This window comes from Colletotrichum aenigma (assembly GCF_013390185.1).
Source record: "Colletotrichum aenigma strain Cg56 chromosome Unknown KSG_Cg56_contig04, whole genome shotgun sequence".
NCBI classification, from domain to species: Eukaryota; Fungi; Ascomycota; class Sordariomycetes; order Glomerellales; family Glomerellaceae; genus Colletotrichum; species Colletotrichum aenigma.
Window position 1 is genome coordinate 4,848,518 of NW_023500910.1, and position 12,276 is coordinate 4,860,793.

A 12,276-nucleotide genomic window follows, 5' to 3' on the forward strand; every position below is an offset into this window, starting at 1 on the left:
GTTCCAAACAATGCACGGAATCCCTCGACTCGCCGCGCGCAAGCAGCTGTCCGCAGCCAGCTTCGTCTGCCGGAGCTGTCGCCAGCACCAGCAGCAGCAGCGACAACGCCGCCCGTACTCGAGCAACATCAGTCCACCGCCCCCGGCACCGCCTGCCGCCGGCTTCACGGCTCTCCCCTCGCGCCGCCTCATCTCCGTCGCCGGCCCGGACGCCGCCAAGTTCCTGCAGGGCGTCATCACGGCCAACATCGCCTCCAAGGAGGCCCGCGCGCGGGAGACGGGCTTCTACGCCGCATTCCTCAACGCCACCGGCCGCGTCCTGCACGACGTCTTCATCTACCCGGACACCGCCGGCCTGGGCGGCGGCGCCGCTGCCGGAGAGCAGCAGGCAGGCACGCGCTTCCTGATCGAGGCCGACGCGAACGAGGCCGAGAGGCTGGCGAAGCACATCAAGCGGTACAAGCTGCGCGCCAAGTTCAACGTGCGCCTGCTGGCGGTGGACGAGGCGACGGTGTGGCATGCGTGGGATGACAGCGGGAAGCCCGTCTCAACCGATGCGGCGACCTTGAGCACGCTGACGCGAGACCCAAGGACGCCCGTTTTGGGGTACCGGTTGGTGCGGGGCAGGGATGCGCCGCCGCAGCTGGATCTTGAGGCTACCACGGAGGATAGCTACACCATCAGGCGATACTTGCAGGGGGTCGCTGAGGGACAGGACGAGATCATCAGGGAGCACGCGCTGCCTCAGGAGACGAACATGGATTACATGAACGGCATCGACTATCACAAGGGCTGCTACGTCGGACAGGAGCTCACGATCCGGACGAAACACCGCGGGGTGGTGCGCAAGAGGGTACTCCCATGCATGATTTACGATGTGGACAGAGCTGCGCCCCAGACGCTGCAGTATAGGCCGGACGAAGATGCGAATCACGGTCCCGAGGGCCTGCCAGCAGAGACGATCCCGCGAGAGACGAGCATCGGCCGGTCTGGCAAGAAGGGCAGAAGCGCGGGCAAGTGGCTCAAGGGCATCGGAAACGTTGGCCTCGGTCTGTGCCGGCTAGAGATTATGACGGACGTCGTCCTCCCCGGCGAGACGGCCGCGTCGACGTTCGACCCCGCCAACGAGTTCATGCTACAGTGGGGCGAAGAGGACAAGAGCAACGCGGTGAAAATCAAGGCATTCGTGCCTGAATGGCTGAGGAATGGGTTGAACGAGGCACCTGCCCAGTAGAGAAGTCAGTGCCATTCCTGTTGTAGAATAGAAAAAGGGGTATAATTGTATAATCAAGCCGTCGCCGCCTCTCCCTCCGCCGTTTTCGTTGACGTCTCCGTCCCGGGTGGTGTATTTGTGGCCTCCGCTGCCTTCATGGCTTCCTTCCGCCTCTGCGCTTCCAACATGCGCGCCTTGAGATCTTCCCATTTGGGCGGTGCTCGAGGAGCAGTGGGTGCCGGTGCTGGCGCAGGCGCCGGGTCGGGAGTCGGGGCGCCATCTGCCTTGCCCTTCTTCCGAGCCTTCTTCTCAGCCTTCAGCCGCCTCTTCTCGTCCAGTTGCCTCTGCAGCTCCGCCAACTTCTCATCGTATTCGTCCGGCTCCCTCTCCCTCTCCATGCGCTCCAGCTGCTCCTTCTTGAATCGTTCGGCCTCCTCGGCCATCCGCCGCTGGCCCTCCGCACGAAGCCGGGCCTTCTCTCGCTCCATCTCCCGTTCGCGCTCTTCCTTGTCGAGACGCTGCCTCTTGGCCTCCTGCTCAGCGGCCTCGAGCTCGTCGATGACGCGCTTGCGGGCCCCCTCCACGCGCTGGCGCTCAGCCTTGCGCAGGAGGGCCGCCTTGCGCGCATTGTCGTATGCAGCGCGGGCGGCGGTATCTAGGAGGATGTCGCGGGCGTTCTCGATGAGCTCCCACTTCTCGGGATCGAATGCGTCCTTGGTCTTGTCGGGATGGTACTTGAGGGACTGTTTGCGCCACGCTCGCTGGATTTCCTTCTCGTCCTTCGCGGACGCTTCGATTTGGAGTAGCTCGTAGAGATCGACATTGTTTGTCGAATATTCCTGCGCCTTAGCGAGGAGGTCCTTGTTGCTGTCTACCATTTCCGGATATTCGTTGACAGGTAGGTGTTGTGATGTGAAAGATGTTGAGCGACGGAAGGGTTGAATACTGCCAAAATAATCCGGTGGTCGCGTAAGAAGGTGGCAGGTGGCACGGGCGCTCTAGAAAGGTGGGTCCGGGATTTACGTCCGTACAGTGTACACCAACACAACGCCTTCAGTGTTTCCTGTTTCTTGCACCACCATCTCTTGCACCATCGACAAAAATCCATGATGAATTCGCTGTTGCGTATTCTTGCGTTTTCTTTTGCCAGCTTTGGTTCTTAGAATCCTACTGCAATATTCTAATTCTCTGCAGATCCTGAGTCAAACGATTCTTCAACTCAGTCGGTTCGGCCATGCTGAGTTTGTCACCTCCAAGCAACGTGATCACAGGCCTCATTTCTGCGGCTCTCAGTATTTGCAACCTCAATGCAGGGGCCCTACAAGTTCATGTGAAGATTTCTAAGGCTTCAATTGCACGTATTCTCGAAGAATCGCCTTCAGACGCCTTCCCTCAGAAGCTACTGTTCCTTTGAGTTAGACGGCATCGTCGGGCTCCATGGATGGCGTTCCGGCAGCGCCTGGCTGAAAGTACTCCCGTACTCCAGCAAACCACAGCGCCAGATACATGGATCTGCACACTCTGCTCGATCTTACGTCCGTACACCTTCGCCGTTGCTTGGCGGCGGTTCTGATCTGATCTAGAAACCACATGGCATTTTCAACCGTTCTGCAAGGATGCGATGGATGTTCGAATCCCCATCAACACTTGGGTCTGTGATGTCTCGGAATGCGTAGGTTTCTTCTCAAGTCTCCTCATGTCCAAAGCTCTCCTCTATAAAGTCGAGCATGGTAATTGCATACTCCAATACAGATCACAGATTACTGAACTTCCGTTCGCCCGACGATGACGCAGATGCAGTCTTACACAAATCACTCCCATTTCTGCTCCGCAGCAGGCAAATCACTCTTCCTCAGAGTTATGCAATTCATTCTACCACCAGTTGCATGCCTATGGCTGACTCCCTGGCGTTGCTGAATGTGCAGAGTCTTTGTTACTGACCACGAGTTCAACCTCCCTACTTGACCCGATGCGGCCTGTTGCCATTCACTCTCGACGCCCTCGAGTGAGGCTTCTCAGGCATCTCGCCATACTCTTTTCGTCCGAGGCCTGCCCAAGTGGAAGGGCCCAGGAAGACACGCGAGAGCCATCGTGTCCCCCAATTCACAGGTCACATTTCTCACAGCCCTCGTGTCAAATTTTGGAGCGCTCGTATCCAGCACCAGGGTTTGTGTGGATGACCTTGACGCTCTCGACTAGCTCGCCAGATTCCATGGCTTTCACGAGAGCGACGACGTCGGGACCACCCATGTGTTTGTTCAACGCATCCTCGTCAGCGTATCTGGTTGGGATCGTCAGTTGATCTCCCGCTTCCGCCGACGTCAGGGGTTCTTCCACTTACGTCTCCCTCACGACGAACTCCTCGAGACCACCGTTCTTGTCCTTGAGCCCCCTGTGGATCTCGTAGCGCAGAGTGCCTGGCTCGTTGGCTTTGGAAAAGTTGACGCAGTTGCTGAAGAGCTGGAAAACCTGGTTTCAGGACGTCAGGACTGCGCTACTCGTCTCGGAGTGAGACAGGTGGCCACTGAGACGCCCGCTGGGGAGTGAGGTAATGGGTGCACACAAGGCAGCATGCCGACCGGGTCGCACTCACTTGTTCCGCCTTACCCGGCTTGGGAGTGATGACAGCCGTTAAGTCGAGGAGTTGGGTGGACATGGTGAGGGCCACACCTTTGTCCCGAGGCGTCGGGTAGATTGGGCAAGATTGGGTTGAGAGTTTGACTCTGATGCAAGTCGACCGGGTTGGTGGCCGCCACTGATGAGTTCAGTCAAGTATGGTGAAAAGTCTCGACTGCAACGTTGGTAGACACGAGCAGCGAAAAAAAGCGGCTTGATCTCGGTTTCGGTACCATCTGAACCTTGGGCGGAAGTTGTGAAAGACTTTTAAATGGCACTAGGTGTTCGGGGACCACAGACACTCCGTGTGGAGGCCGGAAAAGGTTAACCACTGCTGACCCGGAAGCGAACTACAACATTTCCGGAGCAAAACCACATGGCCCGGCGAGGGACCGAATGGCCGGGCGGGGGTCTTGGCCTTTCCCGTGCTAGCCCGTCCATGCAGTGTCAGCGTCCTCGCCAACACCGAGTTTGACTAGATGTTTGATCTGTAACACGATGTCTTGCAGCATCGCCGGACTGGGAATAACCTCACAGGCAGATGATGCCCAAGACGTATGCAGCGAGCGAGTCGGAGTCTTGGAGCTCCCCGACAGAATGTTTCAGCACTCCCACGTTCCTCTGAGGAATCCTGAGACGTCCCCCTAGATACTAGCGGCTACCTCAAGTGCGGCCTTCCACTGCCACCAGTCTGGAACACCCTGAGCCATCGGGGCGCCTTCCCAATTGCTCTCAGAAGCCACCCAGCACGCCGGATCCTCGATGGCTTACGGGCTCCCACCTCCACCGGCTTGGCAGTTTTCGATGAGATGAAGATTCTTCAGCGCCACTGACTGACCCCCCAAAACTTCGTTGTCAACCCGAACCAAACCCTCGGGTAGCGTGCGCCACCAGCTGAAATGATACGATGAACTCATCGTTGCTGGTCCCCGATCTGAGACCTGCCACCCAAAGCTCTGGGTCCAACGGATTCTGCTTTCCCCTTTTGCATGTTTGTCTCATGGCAAGTGTCTTCGGGGCTCTCAAGCCAAACCGCCTTCCGAACGAATCCCCATCGCTCCAAACCCCCTGCGTTGGTCCAGGGGCGCACACTTGGCTAGTTTAAACGCCATGCTTTCTTCCCTTCATGCCATATCCGCATCTCGTAATTCTCATATAAGCTTCATTTCAATCCTCTTCAATCTTGAAATTCCATTTGGTCTTCACCCTCAGCCTCAACAGCCAGGACTGCAAGCAAGTCCAAGAACACACGAAACCATCAGCGTGTAGATGCAAGCTCCAACACCCACGAACATCCACAGCACGACTTCGATTCCCTAAAAGATCAGCCTCATATAATCAGCATCGCCATGTCGCCTACTCAAGTCATGATGAGGCCCTGCCGTTCACCCTTCCAGCTGGACGGATCATCAGAGACATACTTCATGAGGTACCCTGGATCAGGTCAGCAACCCCGGCATCCGATAGCACCCGCCACGTTCTAATATGCCAGCAGCCGCGCTCCCGCCTCCTTCGGTTGAGCCTCTCCCCACCAAGCAGGAGCTCCTCGAATTGTGCGATACCGTCCGAACCTCTCTTCGCCAGAACAGATGCCTGGGCCCCAATGCAGACAGGATCCAGAGCCTTCTCGAGAGGGCTCTCAAGGAAGAGCTTCGCCACACCCCGATCCTCGACTTCGATACTCTTCAGTACGCCCGCCTCGACAAGCTCCTCGCCGACATCGTCGACCCCGCCAACCGGCCTTCGCCACTACCTCTCCGCTTCCGCGCCGACATGGCCGTCGCCGAGAGCTTGCAAAAGATGTGGCGCGCGCGCTTCCGCGACCAGTACTTCGCCATCGACCAAATCCGCCAGCGCAGCCTGTCCATCGGCGGCGAGATGCGCGACATTAGCTTTACCGCTACCGGCAAGGATCCCCTCGAGTCCTGGACCGTTCAGGCTAGTTGCCGAGACCCCATCTCCGAGCTCGAGGGAAACCAGCAGTACGAGCCTGGCCAGTAAGTAATTGCCCATCTTCATCACATGCACTTATACTCACAAGTCGCAGCTGGTGGCTGAACCTGGCCTGCGCCCACCGCGACGGCATCCTCGGCACCGCAGCCGAGAAGCCCACCAAGAGCAAGTACGGCATCACTGCCCTGCCTCTCCTCACCGGCCGCGAGGAGCACATCCGCGGCAACCTCTACCGATACGTCCGCGAGGGTCGTCTGTCCGACATGCACGTCTCCCTCCTCACCCAGGTCGGCACCCAGATCCGCATCCTCAGGGGCTACCGCCTCAAGAGCACCCTCGCTCCCCAGGCTGGTGTGCGATATGATGGCCTGTAAGTAGCATTACTTGCTTACACTCTTTTGATCCTCGACTAATTGGACAATAGTTACACCGTCCGCCAGTACGGCAACAAGCTGGACGCCACCACCGACAAGTACCGCCTCGAGCTTCTTCTCGAGCGTGTTAACGGCCAGAAGGACCTCGAGCAGGTACAGCAGATCCCTCGCCCGTCGCAGATCGACGATTGGCAGGCGTTTAAGAAGGTCGAGGCCGAGATGGTCCGCCAGCGCAAGGGGGACGACGGCCTGCTCGACTTAAAGATGCGAAAGGAAGAGGAGCGCATCGATCGCGAGCACTGGAGGCGCGCGAGCGAGTTCAAGGCCTCACTTTGCCAGGAGGGATGCGGTCTGGGACTCATCATGCCTGTTTAAACCGGGAGAAGAAGCTGAAAATGGAGGGAGAAGCAGCGCTGCGTCTTGATTGATTTCTCACGAATACCCTGTATTACCTACGACACCTGTACCACTACTACCTTATGATTAATGATGACGAATGATGAACCATGCCTGAGCTTTTTGTCTACTGTGCCTTTTTGCTTGATTTGTCTAGCCCGGCGAGATGGCTGCTTCAATGGCGGCGGTTGCACGACGGAAAAGCTACGAGCAGTGTTCACCCTGTGATCGACGAAGACATTCATCGTTACCAAGACTAAGTAATAGAGGCACGGCAGAACGGGACCGGCCGATGAAGAAGGGTGTTGACGAAATAGATAGGCAGTAGGTTGCGTCATGTCTCGTAGAAGACAGGAACACCATATTTAAAAATTGAATCGGACGAATTAAAGCCCCAGTCATCCAGCAGTTACTGTGAAAATAGAAACGAAACATACAATCGTTAAGTGTGCATGAGTATGCATCTCGTGGTCAGGACGCAGTACATTGTAAGACGCCTGTGGGCCCGTTTCCCAAAACGCCGAGGTTTTCTGTTCGAGGCTCCCATCGCGCAGTTTTCATTCCAATTTTGCTACCTTAAAGAGTATGATGCGAGTAATAAAAATTACATCGTCGTGATCGCAAGAATCAGGAGAAGCCGATGCAAAAGAAACGCAAAAAAATTGGTAGCTTCTCTTTGATTGAGCGTGTCATCCTTAGTGCAGGGGCCATGCTAATCTTCTCTGTATCGTTTCAAATTGACCAAATGCCCGAAGGCGAAAGTGAGGCAACGTGGACCGATACATAAGGGCACTTGGTAAAGTGAGTCAGCAGGGTGGTGGCGACAGAGGTTGGCCAGTGCTCGCGGTTGCCTGAGGTGCTGACCGACCACGCTAGATCCCGGCGAGAACATTCCAGCGTCCTTCCAAGGTGTTCCGAGGTGGTTAGCCTGAGGTACACTTTGAATTGGTTGACAGGCATTCGGTTGCACAGAATGACCCACGCTCTGGTCGAATCGACAGTTTCCACTTGGACCGAACTCGGAACATCCAATCACCCTAAACAAAGTAAGCAAGCTGTTTTTGAACAAAGCATCGTATTGAGTATAATTACGTTTCAAAGAGGAGGCAGTCCAAATGCTGCATCGGTATGGGTCGTCTGCCGGCGATTGCTTCCCAGGTCCAGATTCGCTTCAACCTCTGCCAGAATCTCCTGGCTTAGCAGGCTACGCCATGTGTACATCTTGGACGGTTCCCCTTTCGCGCTAAACGGATACCCTGTGGGAGACATCAGCTCCATCTTCACCAACTTGTCGTACTCCCATATGAACAGACCCAGCCGGCGGAACGGTTGCAGAGGAACGCCGCGGATGGGCGAGGGCGGGAAGTGTCGGAGGCGTATGTTTGCGTAAACCCATCCGACGGGGTTTTGACTCATGAGATAGCCACGAGTATGGCCTGCCGGCTCGTCGACTGCGAGAGGGGGCGCGGGCTCCGGCCATTCTGTGACTGAAGCCGTCGTGGTTGAACACGGCAGACTCCACGGGCTGCTTTCCCCTTTGATGCGGTCGACAAAGTCCGATACCGTGAAGAACTCCTCCTTCTCATAACGCAGCGCGCCGTATAGGCCCTCCGCGGAGACCGGACCGCGTGTCTCATCCATCTTCCAGCCTAGGCGGTTCTCCGAGGTTGCCCGTTGGAGTTCGTAAAGCAGCTGCAGCCTCCAAAACCCACGCGTCACCCTGTGCTCTTCGATCCAGACGGGCGGGCCAATGTCATCGGGATTGTACGGGCGGCCCGCGTAGCGATTCTTCCAAGTCTTGTACACCCACCCGCGCATATCGCCTTCTGCGTGTGAGGGAGTTGCCGACAGCCATTGTTCACGGTAATAGGAGAGACAAGCTGGGGTCAGATAAGCGATTCGGCGAGCGATCTGAAGGAGGCTCCTGATGGCTCCTGGTTTTTGGCGCTGGTAAGTACGGGTCAGAGGTGGGATGCTGCTGTAGAATTGCCCCCGGCCGCTGTGTTGCATGTGATGGTTGGCCCGCTTGACAAACGCATCAAGGGATGTTGCTGGTGGGTCATCTGCTGTCGATGTTCGGACAATGGCGACGAGTCGGATCAAGCCAAACACTTGGGGCGCTGTTGAGGTTGCTAGGACGTGCTCGAAAGCCTCAGGGCCCATGGTCGGGCTATCAAAGATGCGGGATGCGGATGGAGAAGCCGTTATGAGATGATGGAGTGTCCTGAGATCGGCAATGTACGAGATGACCTCTGACAGGATCTCAGTCGGAAGATTGTCCAGTGAAGCGGGCGTCAAAGCCATGACGGATGGCTGAAGTACTTGGGTCACGACGTGTTTTTTGATGGATGATATGGATCGCTGCTAAATAGTGACGACGTGTTTGTTAGCTTGAGAAAGGCCATGTCTGAGAATTGGAGCGCGTCCGATGATAGCGTGAGACTCGTGGTGTTGCTCTCCGACATGGCGGCGGCAGCTCGGGTCATCTCCCCCGCATTTCGTCACACCCCTCTCGTGTTGGTTGGTGGGGTGAGAAACAGAGGGTGTGCCTTAACCCCCACTACATGCGGTCAACCCAATTTTCAACACCACCATCACGCCAACTTCACGCAGCCAGCATGGGAAAAAACGACAAGAAGCCCGCCGACAAGAAGGACGGCGGAAAGTCCGGCGGCGGCAAGAAGGGAGGCAAGAGCGAGAGCGAGGACAAGGGCGGCAAGGCGAAGGGCGCGCAGTCCATCAACGTCCGCCACATTCTGGTGAGCGCAGGCTTGTGTCGAGGGTTTACGGAGATTTCATCTGACGAGTGGTTCAGTGCGAGAAGCATGGAAAGAAGGAGGAGGCCATGGCCAAGATTAGGGACGGAGCCAAGTTTGACGAGGTTGCGAGGGAGTTCTCTGAAGACAAGGCCAGGCAAGGTAAGAAACGATTGACAGGGTGACTCACCAACGGCATGAGGGGTAATGATTTTGATTGCTCGATAGGAGGCTCGCTGGGTTGGAAGACGAAGGGTAGCTTGGACCCCAAGTTCGAGGACGTCGCTTTCGCTCTCGCAACAAGCTCAACGTCAAGCCCCGTCATCGGGGAGGCGAAGACGGAGTTTGGTTACCACATCATTATGGTTCGTACACTGATTACAGTCGCCTCAGGTGTTGTTACACATTTGCTGACCTACGACGAGGTGGAGGGAAAGAAGTAGATTCCCGGGCAGCGGCCCACATTGATAGCATCACATCACTAAAAGCATCCAAAAGTGCGCGAGTAATTTGGTTCAAGAGTGCCCAATGCCGTTTCTCTTTGTTTGCCCTGATGCAAGATGACCTGACCTCCAGAGGGAGTCCTCCATTTTTTGTTTCGAGATGCCAGCTGAAGAAGCTAGAGTACAACCGAAAGATTCGTTCGTTGCGGCGGTTCCAGATTTTCCCCGTCGCCCCTCTATACCCCCGTCGTGACGCCCAAATTCAAATCATGAAAGCCAACCCAAATTTACTGCTCGGTCTGGAAGTAGTTGAGGAGGATGGAGCGCTCCTGGGACTCTTCACCCCAGTCCTTGACGACGACGCAAGAGCAGTTGACGACCTTGCGGGCGTTACCCTCACGGTCCAACACGCCTGTCTCCCTGTTAGTCCACGCCCTCCTCCAATATCGCATCCGTCGCCGCGGGGTAACTCACAGAGACCAGCCCACTCGCCGAGCTGCTTGCCGTCGGGAACCTTGATCAGGGGGATCTTGTGCTCGGAGCAGAGAGCAATGACGAGCTTCTTATAGGCCTCCTCCTCGCAAGCCTCGTTGAGGACGCACATGTGGGCCTGGCGGCGGTCGAGGGCCTTGGAAGCCTCACGGAGACCGCGGGCAAGACCGTCGTGCATGAGGGCCAGCTTCAGAACACCCTTGAGGGCGTCCAGAACGGACATCTGGCCCTTGGAGCCAGCATCGGCGGAAACCTCGACCTCCTCGGCCACCTCGGGGGCGTTGTTCTCTTCTACGTCCGACTACAACAATTGCGCAACCCATCAGTCAGCAAGTCTGATCCTGCAACGACAATGGAGAGGGGGCGCGAAGCCCCCATGAAGGAAGCCCGGGGGGGAGGGTCTCGATCGGCCTCGCCCGCACGCCGCATAGTTTCCAATTGCCCGGCACCTCTCAATTGAGCACGCGACGGACAATGCGAAAAGGCGCGGCGAGGGAGATTCGTACGGGGGGTAGTCGGCGGAGACTCACCATCTTGGAATTTTGCGTCAAGTCTCTGTCGGTGCGATCCTCGAAGAGTGGTGTTGTGATGTGTATGGGTAGTTTATGAATAAAATGGTGCTTGTGCGATTCCACGGGAGAGGAGTTCAGCGCTCGAAAAAATTACAGAGTACCAGAGATCGCTTATTGGCTGGCCGGTGGGGTCGCCCAACCGTGCGCTTAGGGCAATTTTTCTCGGGCACGGACCACCCACAACCGAACTGGCGAATTTTTTTGCCTGGGTTTGGTCCACGACAGCTTCGCCCTTTTCCGTTGTTCTCCTCCATACCGATCTCTATCCATCGCCAATTGCCTAACCTTCAGCGGCACCACTACTCAACGAGGTACGTGCAAAGATGCTCATCATGCCGCCTTGATCAAAGCAGGAACTCTCGCCTTTTCCTTGATGCCGGAGAGGAGCAATCAGACGAGTCGCCCGCGACACACGAGAACACGATGATTCCTTCGAGGCCTCTGTTGCGTGCCGCCGACGACGATGATGACATCTGATACGCTTCTCTCTTCAGCAATGAGCTGGCGGAACCCTCTCCTCGATCAAGGCTTGTCTGCCTGGGAGGGCACTCTCCACGCTCAACAGGCCTCGGAAGGCTAACATTTACTTCTTCGCTGGCAGATACCTCATTTCACAAGACTTGAGAATCTCCGCATTCACCAACCGCCAAAATGGTCCGCACCTCCGTTCTCCACGATGCTCTCAAGAGCATGAACAACGCCGAGAAGGCCGGCAAGCGCCAGGTCCTCATCCGCCCTAGCTCCAAGGTCATCGTCAAGTTCCTCCAGGTCATGCAGCGCCACGGTATGTCACGACAACTTCCCACCCATCTGCCTCTTTTCTTTCTTTATCATTGGAGGAATATGGGCCTGTACCATTCGGCATGATAACTAGGGCGACCGTCTCTTTCACTCCCACGACCCAGCCCCTATAAGTTGCCGATATATTGAACGCGGAGATCTTACACCTTTTTCGGATTTTACCTCGTGATGTCAAAGTTTTAGTCTTCCGCAACACATCGCTCATCCATTTCCCAGGCTACATCGGCGAGTTCGAGGAGGTCGACGACCACCGCTCCGGCAAGATTGTCGTCCAGCTGAACGGCCGCCTCAACAAGTGCGGTGTCATCTCCCCCCGCTACAACGTCCGCCTCGCCGACCTCGAGAAGTGGGTTGTCAAGCTGCTCCCTGCCCGTCAGTTCGGCTACGTCATCCTCACCACCTCCGCTGGTATCATGGACCACGAGGAGGCCCGTCGCAAGCACGTTGCCGGCAAGGTCATCGGCTTCTTCTACTAAGCGGATCGGGATATCAAAAAAATGGATGATGAAAAATGGGGCATGGATTTTCAAGGCGTTTGGGGGGAAACATTTGGGTTAGCCATGGCCGGATACCAGCGGACGCCATCGAGCTAGGATCTCATTTACACCATAAGCAATGAACTTCAAGCAAGACCCCCACCAATACGACCACTCTTTCTGT

At 56.4% G+C, this 12,276-nt stretch overlaps 8 protein-coding genes across 8 annotated transcripts; 4 read left to right on the forward strand and 4 right to left on the reverse strand.

The window, feature by feature from the left end:
- Positions 1-10: 10 nt before the first annotated feature.
- On the forward strand, positions 11-1,234 carry CGCA056_v007123 (putative transferase CAF17; the record flags this gene model as incomplete). Its single annotated transcript, XM_037322372.1, has 1 exon — positions 11-1,234. The coding sequence occupies one exon, from the start codon at positions 11-13 to the stop codon at positions 1,232-1,234; it is 1,224 nt and encodes a 407-aa protein (XP_037178752.1).
- Positions 1,235-1,287: 53 nt separating this feature from the next.
- On the reverse strand, positions 1,288-2,091 carry cwf23 (Pre-mRNA-splicing factor cwf23; the record flags this gene model as incomplete). Its single annotated transcript, XM_037322373.1, has 1 exon — positions 1,288-2,091. One exon carries the CDS (start codon positions 2,089-2,091, stop codon positions 1,288-1,290), a length of 804 nt encoding a protein of 267 aa, XP_037178755.1.
- A 1,255-nt stretch (positions 2,092-3,346) lies between these two features.
- On the reverse strand, positions 3,347-3,869 carry CGCA056_v007125 (uncharacterized protein; the record flags this gene model as incomplete). Its single annotated transcript, XM_037322374.1, has 3 exons — positions 3,347-3,494; positions 3,555-3,682; positions 3,807-3,869. The coding sequence occupies 3 exons, from the start codon at positions 3,867-3,869 to the stop codon at positions 3,347-3,349; spliced, it is 339 nt and encodes a 112-aa protein (XP_037178754.1).
- Positions 3,870-5,178: 1,309 nt separating this feature from the next.
- On the forward strand, positions 5,179-6,531 carry CGCA056_v007126 (uncharacterized protein; the record flags this gene model as incomplete). The annotated part of the gene is made up of 4 exons (XM_037322375.1): positions 5,179-5,272; positions 5,325-5,826; positions 5,877-6,152; positions 6,207-6,531. 4 exons carry the CDS (start codon positions 5,179-5,181, stop codon positions 6,529-6,531), a joined length of 1,197 nt encoding a protein of 398 aa, XP_037178757.1.
- A 1,116-nt stretch (positions 6,532-7,647) lies between these two features.
- On the reverse strand, positions 7,648-8,856 carry CGCA056_v007127 (uncharacterized protein; the record flags this gene model as incomplete). The annotated part of the gene is made up of 1 exon (XM_037322376.1): positions 7,648-8,856. The coding sequence occupies one exon, from the start codon at positions 8,854-8,856 to the stop codon at positions 7,648-7,650; it is 1,209 nt and encodes a 402-aa protein (XP_037178756.1).
- Positions 8,857-9,170: 314 nt separating this feature from the next.
- On the forward strand, positions 9,171-9,751 carry PIN4 (Peptidyl-prolyl cis-trans isomerase PIN4; the record flags this gene model as incomplete). The annotated part of the gene is made up of 3 exons (XM_037322377.1): positions 9,171-9,311; positions 9,368-9,470; positions 9,537-9,751. The coding sequence occupies 3 exons, from the start codon at positions 9,171-9,173 to the stop codon at positions 9,749-9,751; spliced, it is 459 nt and encodes a 152-aa protein (XP_037178759.1).
- A 287-nt stretch (positions 9,752-10,038) lies between these two features.
- On the reverse strand, positions 10,039-10,776 carry RPS12 (40S ribosomal protein S12; the record flags this gene model as incomplete). Its single annotated transcript, XM_037322378.1, has 3 exons — positions 10,039-10,163; positions 10,226-10,544; positions 10,774-10,776. The coding sequence occupies 3 exons, from the start codon at positions 10,774-10,776 to the stop codon at positions 10,039-10,041; spliced, it is 447 nt and encodes a 148-aa protein (XP_037178758.1).
- Positions 10,777-11,466: 690 nt separating this feature from the next.
- On the forward strand, positions 11,467-12,092 carry crp-27 (40S ribosomal protein S22; the record flags this gene model as incomplete). The annotated part of the gene is made up of 2 exons (XM_037322379.1): positions 11,467-11,599; positions 11,833-12,092. The coding sequence occupies 2 exons, from the start codon at positions 11,467-11,469 to the stop codon at positions 12,090-12,092; spliced, it is 393 nt and encodes a 130-aa protein (XP_037179633.1).
- Between the last annotated feature and the right edge of the window lie 184 nt (positions 12,093-12,276).